General features: G+C 43.1%; 1 protein-coding gene across 1 annotated transcript; it reads right to left on the bottom strand.

Moving 5' to 3' along the window:
* Positions 1-593: 593 nt before the first annotated feature.
* Positions 594-8,070, bottom strand: LOC109883241 (C-C motif chemokine 20). Its single transcript, XM_020475268.2, has 4 exons — positions 7,764-8,070; positions 4,534-4,657; positions 3,687-3,801; positions 594-3,017 (listed from the first exon to the last, which is right to left on the bottom strand). Exons 1-4 carry the CDS (start codon positions 7,828-7,830, stop codon positions 2,988-2,990), a joined length of 336 nt encoding a protein of 111 aa, XP_020330857.2. The 5' UTR covers positions 7,831-8,070; the 3' UTR covers positions 594-2,987.
* Positions 8,071-9,613: the final 1,543 nt, after the last annotated feature.

Here is a 9,613-nt window from a genome sequence, read left to right as displayed (position 1 = left end):
ATTTTTGAAAGAATGAGCTACTTTCATTTTTTGTTCTTGTACAGAAAACCCTTTATCTTACTGAATTGTTTTCCTGGTTTTCTCCTCTTGGGTAAGTGATACATAGGGTGCCAAACACAAGTGTTCAAAAATACTCTATTTTGGAAATAAATTACAATGTTTTTGTTACTGTAGTGCATTTGAGTGTTTATTTATGTATATTTGCGTAGTCATACATGACTGTAACTATATTTTACAACCGGCTACAGTGTCACACTGAAAAGGCAAAAGACCTAACTGATGGGATATTCATAGTAGTGTTTTGTGTTGAACACATCAGTGTGTTGGTAGACAGCTCTATTCATGTGGCGTGTTGCAAAAAAAAAAAATTTGTAAAGAGAACAGTTTTGAATGTAGCGTTTGCTTTTGCTAGAGATTTGTAGCGTTTATATTTTGTGTTTTTTGGGGGAAAATGGCCCAAAGATTCAGCAAACGGGTGTAAACAGTTGTGGAAAATGAATGCACTTCCTACTTGTATTTATCCTCTGTCTTTATACAGAGGATTATCTTCCATTGTGCACAGAGCCGCAACCAAAACCACGAGGATACAGTTGTCTTATTGTGTGTTTTATTTATCAACATTTTATGGACTTGTAATTAATTGTCAATCTAGATGACATGCTAGAAGGAAAACAGGATGCGTGAACCTCTTCGCTGGAAAGGAAGTCAGGACATGCCGGTTTTTCCCATCCACCCCCATTCTCAAGATGTTTGAACACATCTCCTAAAACTTAGAAACTGTGTATTCTGGCGTATTGTGCTCCCCAATGTTTTGTTTCATCACTCCCAAAGGTGGGAAAACTCCCAGATGTCATAGCCTGGAGTTCTATGGAAAAACACACCTTGTAAATGTTGCAATAAATTCAAGTTTGTGTTCAAATGTGGTATGAAGCAATACTCCTACAGTCTGGCCCAGTTCCCATTTAGTGTGTGTGTTCCAGTATTCTTTGTTTTCTCTCAGTTCACAGATTTCTAATCACAAGGTGGCTGAACTCTACTCTTGTTTGCTATAACTTCTTCTTTTGTTTGGCTGTAGCCTCTATTTTGGTAAGGCTTTAGCTTTCACTGTAGTTTTCATTTCGGATGTATTTTTCTCGCCTACTCTCCCTCGCTTGCTCTCGCTCGCTCTCTGTTTCTCTCTATTGCTATAACACCCCCCCCCCCCCCCAAATGCCTTTCTTTGTGGAATAGGGTTGGAATAGGCTTTTGGAAATAGCCCCTAGATGTAATAAAATGATACAGTAATTTTAAACAGTGTAGATAAAGATGTTTTTGTTTTGTTCTGGGGACTTTTATTTTTACTATCTGGACTCTCAAATCAATGTCTGAATCTAAATCAACCTTATCCGTATCCCAACATATTCCCTCCATAGTGCACTTATTTTAACCAGGACCCATAGGGCCCATAGGGTGCCAATTAGGATGCACTCTAAACCTGCATCAATAACTGTAGCTAGGGACCACAACACGTTTTATAAATGTTAAACCCATAAATGGACCAGTCGCTTTACAGTTCCTTCAATTTCATCTACTCACAGTTTAATCCTTCAAAATAGACAAGAGCAAGGTATCAATGAACTACACTATTTAACCTTTTGAGGTTAGTCATTAAAGGTCTCATTTCATTAAAAAAGGAACTCAAGTTCACTCAAAATCTTGATTTGACAGTCATTGTTAAACAGATAAATGAAAAATATATATTCATTAAATGCAAAGTTCACAAAAAGTTAACAAATGTTTGATTGTCTCTGAGTTTAATTTAAAGATGGGTGTTTGAACCAGCTGCCAGTACGTTTTGACCCCTGACCTTTAACCCCTGACTTATGACCTTAAAGTTATAGGGCACTCTCCTCAGCCCAGGCATTGCTGAAACCTAAACTTGCCTGGATAGGTATTTCACATATCAGCTAACTAAACACATGTTATAGCTTTGTGATCTAAAGGCACCATTGAAAATGAGTCCCTGGTCTCAATGGGGCTCCCCTGATTAAATACATGTTCATAAAATAGTTGTTTTATTACTTTTCCAATCCCAGACTGTAGCTTTAAGGTTCCCAGGTGGAATCAAAGCTAATTTACTCTTTCTGGAATGTTATTTATCATTTTGTCACATAAAATATGTAAAAGATATAGTACATGAATGTGCCACTGAGAAACAACATGGTCTGCTGGGTAAAAACTGAAGACAGAAGGAAACAACATGGCATGCTGGGTAAAAACTGAAGACAGAAGGAAACAACATGGCATGCTGGGTAAAAACTGAAGACAGAAGGAAACAATATGGCATGCTGGGTAAAAACTGAAGACAGAAGGAAACAACATGGCATGCTGGGTAAAAACTGAAGACAGAAGGAAACAACATGGTCTGCTGGGTAAAAACTGAAGACAGAAGGAAACAACATGGCATGCTGGGTAAAAACTGAAGACAGAAGGAAACATTATGGCATGCTGGGTAAAAACTGAAGACAGAAGGAAACAACATGGCATGCTGGGTAAAAACTGACAGAAGAAACAACATGGCATGCTGGGTAAAAACTGAAGACAGAAGATACAACATGGCATGCTGGGTAAAAACTGACAGAAGAAACAACATGGCATGCTGGGTAAAAACTGACAGAAGAAACAACATGGCATGCTGGGTAAAAACTGAAGACAGAAGGAAACAACATGGCATGCTGGGTAAAAACTGAAGACAGAAGGAAACAACATGGCATGCTGGGTAAAAACTGACAGAAGAAACAACATGGTCTGCTGGATAAAGACTAAAGATGGAAGGAAACTGAAAAAGTGCATTAGTGGTAGGAGGAATCACATTTTTCCATTCATTAAAAAACAAAAAAACTTCCCCCCCCCCACTTGGAATGTCCTTTCATTATTCTATGGACCAGGAGAAGGGGGGTGGAGGTGGCGGTGAGGGTGGAGGGAGGGAGGGGGTCCAAATTGGGACTTTAGGACATCAACTTCTTACAGTGTTTACCCTGCAAACACACAGATACACACAGACAGTGTTAGATCAGTTGGGGTTTGAACGTTAGGGCTGGATTTGATCCGAATCGCAGACGTATTGCAGAAGATCCTAGTTAATGATAGATTTAAAATTTTAAAAAGGCGATGTGTCTGGAGACCGCATTCAACTGTAAACACTGCATATCTAGGCTCAATCAGAAATTACTATTACATTTTTCTGGGGCAGATCGTCCGCGATAAGGATTAAATCCAGCCCTTAGTCTTCAGGACAATTACACAACGTAAGAGTAACGTAACATGTTGCTAAAAGATGGAGTCTAAGAGACAATTTACACTTGATCTGAATATGTGGTCAGAGGCTCCCTATAGATGGTGCCTCAGGAGGCACGCAGAGGCCAAATTTAGCTCTGAATCCCCTTCGCCGTGCGCCTCTCAAATGCTGCAATAACACAGACCACTCCGCGTGGGTCACGATTGGTTGACAGTAGATGGGGGAGGGAGGTACTGTATAAACACGAACTCACTGCCTTGACGACTTCATTAACAACAGCTCTGCGCTGCTCGGCGAAGCGCAAGAGGTATGAATTCCCTGACTTCTGCAGAGGCCGTATCCCTGTAAATGCTGTACGGCCCAATGCAGACGTTGAACTGAGCGTGCAGTCTAAGTGAGAGCAGCATACCTTGAAGTTGGTGTCATCGCACATCTTGATCAGCTTGTCCATGTGTTTCATCAGGTTAGTAACCCAGGCAGGGCCGGCAGGGGCACACAGCTTACGCCCCTTTCTGGTGTTGAAGCTGGAACACAATACAAGCACCACATCAGTACAGACCATCATCTATATACAACCATAATGTCAGTTGGAGTTTTCACCACACTGCTTTTAGGCCAATCCAATCCTCTGATCTCCAGGAACAGTTTTGGATTGGACACTGGTGGCATTCCGGGGTGACCTCATTGCAGTCGTTCTGTGTGGTTTACATGCCAGGAACAGTTTTGGATTGGACACTGGTGGCATTCCGGGGTGACTTCATTGCAGTCGTTCTGTGTGGTTTACATGCCAGGAACAGTTTTGGATTGGACACTGGTGGCATTCCGGGGTGACTTCATTGCAGTCGCTCTGTGTGGTTACATGCCATGTCGTTGGCTGTTGAGTCAGATATCCGATTGCTGTATCATCTGATGAGTCTAGCTGATATGTTAAAGACTTATTCAGGCATTGTGAGATCTGTCAGTTGACTGCAATGTGGTCAGCCTGGAACGCAGCCTAAGTCTTTATTTTTTATTTTTTTTAACCTTTATTTAACGAGGCAAGTCAGTTAAGAACACATTCTTATTTTCAATGACGGTCTAGGAACAGTGGGTTAACTGCCTTCTTCAGGGACACAACGACAGATTTGTACCTTGTCAGCTTGGGGATTTGAACTTGCAACCTTCCGGTTATTAGTCCAACGCTCTAACCACTAGGCTACCCTGCCACTTTAAGCGAATACCTGAACCTCCGGTCTCTCAGTCAATAGGATACTCACACCATGGCGTCAATGGAGCAGCCTTGACCCCTAACCTGAGGCTGGTAACCCGTGACAATGCGTTGTGGGATCTCTTTTTTGCTGACCTCCAGACAGCAGTCCATCACCATCTGGCCCTGAGTCACTGAAAGAGGAGAGAAAGAGAATTTACAAAAACATTGAAACTCTGTTAAACAGTCAAGCAGATAATAGTCAAGCAGATAACAACTAATGTTGTAAAGTTATAGAGAATTAGTGATGGAGAAATAAGGAGACAGCTGGGGGGGATAGGAGAACGATGGGGGGATAGGAGAACGAGGGAGGGATAGGAGACAGATGGGGGGATAGGAGAACGAGGGAGGGATAGGAGACCGATGGGGGGATAGGAGACCGATGGGGGGATAGGAGAACGAGGGAGGGATAGGAGACCGAGGGAGGGATAGGAGACCGAGGGAGGGATAGGAGACCGAGGGAGGGATAGGAGAGCGATGGAGGGATAGGAGAGCGATGGAGGGATAGGAGAGCGATGGAGGGATAGGAGACCGATAGAGGGATAGGAGATAGATGGGGGAAAGTATACAGATTGTTGGATAGGAGACAGATGAGGGGATAGGAGACCGAAGGGGGATAGGAAACAGATAAGGGGGATAGGACACAGGTGAGGGGATAGGAGACAGGTGAGGGGATAGGAGACAGATGAGGGGATAGGAGACAGATGAGGGGATAGGAGACAGATGAGGGGATAGGAGACAGATAAGGGGATAGGAGACAGATAAGGGGATAGGAGACAGATAATGGGATAGGAGACCGAAGGGAGATAGGAAACAGATGGGGGGATAGGACACAGATAAGGGGATAGGAGACAGATGAGGGGATAGGAGACCGAAGGGGGATAGGAGACAGATGGGGGGGATAGGAGACAGATGAGGGGATAGGAGACCGAAGGGGGATAGGAAACAGAGCACTGAGTCAAAAGAACAACGTGTGACAAAGAGGGAGGAACAGGAAACAGAAAGGAGGGAGAGAACCGGAGGTGAACATGTCACACATATTACAGTGTGTCCTTGTGGGAGAGATTTGGGTATCCCACAACTGAAATATGAAATACTAGTTTTGAATGGTTTTAGCCTACATTTGAAATGTAATACTCCCTTCGCTGTGACCATGATTAGTTATGGCTTGAGTATCTCAGGGTTGATGTAGTATAGTAGTGGGAAACAGGGTCATTGACACTGTCCAATGTTATCCTTGCTATTTCAGTCCAAAATGTGGATGTTTCTATGGAAGGGCCTTAATGTCAAGTGCAGCGTACACACACACACACACACACACACACACACACACACACACACACACACACACACACACACACACACACACACAGAGAGATAAATTGTTTTAGATTGATAAGAGAGAGAGAGATAAAAGAGACACTAGGTAAGGATGGATGCTGTCTGCCTGGGGATTCCCGCCATGGAAGCATTTTCTAGTGTTTGTTTGTGTGTGTTTGTGTGCGTTTGTGTGTGTTTGTGTGCGTGTGTGTGTGTGTGCATGCGTTTGTTTTGGAAAAAGTACCCAATTGTCATACTTGAGTAAAGGTAAAGATACCTTAATATATAATGACTCAAGTAAAAGTGAAAGTTACCCAGTAAAATACTACTTGAAAAAAGTCTAAAGGTATTTTGTTTTTAAATATACTTAAGTATCAAAAATAAATGTCATTGCTAAAATATACTTAAGTTTCAAAAGTAAAACTATAAATCTTTTAAAATTCCTTATATTAAGAAAACCAGACGGCACAATTATTTTGCTTTTAAAATGTACAGATAGCAAAGGGGGTCACTCTAACATCATCTACAAACAAAGCATGTGTGTTGAGTGAGTCTGTCAGATCAGAGACCGTAGGGATGACCAGGGGTCTTCTCTGTTGAGTGAATCTGTCAGATCAGAGGCAGTAGGGATGACCAGGGGTCTTCTCTGTTGAGTGAGTCTGTCAGATCAGAGACCGTAGGGATGACCAGGGGTCTTCTCTGTTGAATGAGTCTGTCAGATCAGAGACCGTAGGGATGACCAGGGGTCTTCTCTGTTGAGTGAGTCTGTCAGATCAGAGACCGTAGGGATGACCAGGGGTCTTCTCTGTTGAGTGAGTCTGTCAGATCAGAGACCGTAGGGATGACCAGGGGTCTTCTCTGTTGAGTGAGTCTGTCAGATCAGAGACCGTAGGGATGACCAGGGGTCTTCTCTGTTGAGTGAGTCTGTCAGATCAGAGGCAGTAGGGATGACCAGGGGTCTTCTCTGTTGAGTGAGTCTGTCAGATCAGAGACCGTAGGGATGACCAGGGGTCTTCTCTGTTGAGTGAGTCTGTCAGATCAGAGGCAGTAGGGATGACCAGGGATGTTCTCTTGATAAGTAGGTGAATTGGACCTTTTTCCTGTCCTGCTAAGCATTCAAAATGATACTTTTGGGTGTCATGGTAAATGTATGGATTAAGAAGTACATTATTTCTTTAGGAATGTAGTGAATAAAAAATTAAAGTTGTCAAAATTAAAGAACAGATACCCCAAAAACTATTTAAGTAAAACTTTAGTGTATTTTTACTTAAGTATTTTACTCCACTGCGTGCATGTGTGTGTGTGTGTGTGTGTGTGTGTGTGTGTGTGTGTGTGTGTGTGTGTGTGTGTGTGTGTGTGTGTGTGTGTGTGTGTGTGTGTGTGTGTGTGTGTGTGTGTGTGTGTGTGTGTGTGTGTGGAGTCAAATGCAGGAGACAGAGAGTTCAATGCTGTGCGTCTTTTAATAGCACCAACGCACCACAGGGTGCTCACAAAAGTTACGTTCCCAAACACAGGGAATCAAAATGTACAATGGAACAAATCACGACCAGGCACAAACAAGTACCTCTACAACAGAGCTGAAGGTTACATTGAAATAATCCCGCACAACAACCAGGCGGGCCGGCTGTCTAATAAAGACAAACTAATTAACCCTACACAGGTGCTACCACTAAACATACAAGGAGGGGGAGGAAAAACAATCAGTGGCAGCTAATAGGACGGTGACGACGACCGCCGAGCGCCACCCGCCCGGGAAGGGGAAACACCCTCGGTCGGACTCGTGACAGTGTGTGTGTACCTGTGTGTATTCGTTTATCTGTGTACCTTGTCTTCCAGTAATGAACAGCATAAAAAAAGACATATCTGCATCCCATCACCATGATAAAGTAACCAACCTGTCCAGGAACAGAGAGGACTTACCCTGGTAGCAGACGTAGAGAAACAGAACAGAGAAGAGGATCTTGGCACTGTCCATGGTAGACGCCATGATCGGTCACTGATAAACTGAGCTGTGCGGAGGTGTCTGGACTAACACTGAGTGAAGATGTCTTCCAGAGAACGGAGGAGAGATGTGTGAAATGTAGATTATGTCTGTTTGTGATTCTCTGTAAAGGTTTCCTCTGTCTGTCTGTCTTCTCTGCTGTGTGATAAGACTATCTCTGCTCTGTGATAAGATTATCTCTGCTCTGTGATGAGAACCTCTCTCTTACTCTGTGTTTATAGACTCGTTTAAGTTTCACTTTTAGTCACACCCCCGTGCGTGTGTGTGCGTGTGAGAGTGTGTGTGTGTGTGCGTGTGTTTGTGAGAGTGTGTGTGTGTTTGTGTGCGCGTGCAATCTAGCTTCAGGGAAATTCCCAAGATTTGGTATGTAAATCTGTGCCTCTCCATTTCTTATAATCCATTACCTTACGTTAGGTTACATTATGTATATAATAGCAGCCATACAATATAATACAAATTAGAGGACGTATAGTATTATACGTCTTACCTGGTCGTACAATATCACACGAATTGGATGATGTAAACTGATCATACATCTTGGAGATTTTATAGATTTTTCTCTGAGACCAGGCTGCTTGTTGCATTATAACAAAGGAAATGTACGGGGAGAATTTATATTGGTAGTTAGGAGAACTTCTCTGCACTACATTAACTGCCTGTAAAGTATCAATCTGATGTTAAGATCTTACACGTAACTTTTAAGGCACTGCAGTGCCTCCTCTTATCTGATAGACATGCACCTTTCATACAGTGAGGGTTCTCCAATGCCAAGGACTCGGTCTGTTAAATATACCTAGATGCAGGACCAAGGAGTCTGTCTGTTTAAATATACCTAGATGCAGGACCAAGGAGTCGGTCTGTTTAATGTACCTAGATGCAGGACCAAGGAGTCGGTCTGTTTAATGTACCTAGATGCAGGACCAAGGACTCAGTCTGTTTAATGTACCTAGATGCAGGACCAAGGACTCGGTCTGTTTAATGTACCTAGATGCAGGACCAAGGAGTCGGTCTGTTTAATGTACCTAGATGCAGGACCAAGGAGTCGGTCTGTTTAATATATACCTAGATGCAGGACCAAGGAGTCTGTCTGTTTAAATATACCTAGATGCAGGACCAAGGAGTCGGTCTGTTTAATATACCTAGATGCAGGACCAAGGAGTCTGTCTGTTTAAATATACCTAGATGCAGGACCAAGGAGTCGGTCTGTTTAATGTACCTAGATGCAGGACCAAGGACTCAGTCTGTTTAATGTACCTAGATGCAGGACCAAGGAGTGTGTCTGTTTAAATATACCTAGATGCAGGACCAAGGAGTCTGTCTGTTTAAATATACCTAGATGCAGGACCAAGGAGTCGGTCTGTTTAATGTACCTAGATGCAGGACAAAGGAGTCGGTCTGTTAAATATATCTAGATGCAGGACCAAGGAGTCGGTCTGTTAAATATACCTAGATGCAGGACCAAGGAGTCGGTCTGTTAAATATACCTAGATGCAGGACCAAGGAGTCGGTCTGTTAAATATACCTAGATGCAGGACCAAGGAGTCGGTCTGTTAAATATACCTAGATGCAGGACCAAGGAGTCGGTCTGTTAAATATACCTAGATGCAGGACCAAGGACTCAGTCTGTTTAATGTACCTAGATGCAGGACCAAGGACTCCGTCTGTTAAATATACCTAGATGCAGGACCAAGGAGTCGGTCTGTTAAATATACCTAGATGCAGGACCAAGGAGTCGGTCTGTAAAATATACCTAGATGCAGGACCAAGG

This window comes from Oncorhynchus kisutch, linkage group LG8, assembly GCF_002021735.2.
Source record: "Oncorhynchus kisutch isolate 150728-3 linkage group LG8, Okis_V2, whole genome shotgun sequence".
Taxonomy (NCBI): domain Eukaryota; kingdom Metazoa; phylum Chordata; class Actinopteri; order Salmoniformes; family Salmonidae; genus Oncorhynchus; species Oncorhynchus kisutch.
This window is presented reverse-complemented; position numbering and strand designations above follow the sequence as displayed.

Bases quoted from the DNA above. Each gene is read 5' to 3' on its own strand.
- LOC109883241 (XM_020475268.2), bottom strand. From the start codon at position 7,830: ATGGCGTCTACCATGGACAGTGCCAAGATCCTCTTCTCTGTTCTGTTT. The intron at 4,658-7,763 runs GTAAGTCCTCTC...CTCCTCTTTCAG, and splicing joins TCTCTACGTCTGCTACCAGG to TGACTCAGGGCCAGATGGTG. The intron at 3,802-4,533 runs GTGAGTATCCTA...ATTGTGTTCCAG, and splicing joins TGCTCCATTGACGCCATGGT to CTTCAACACCAGAAAGGGGC.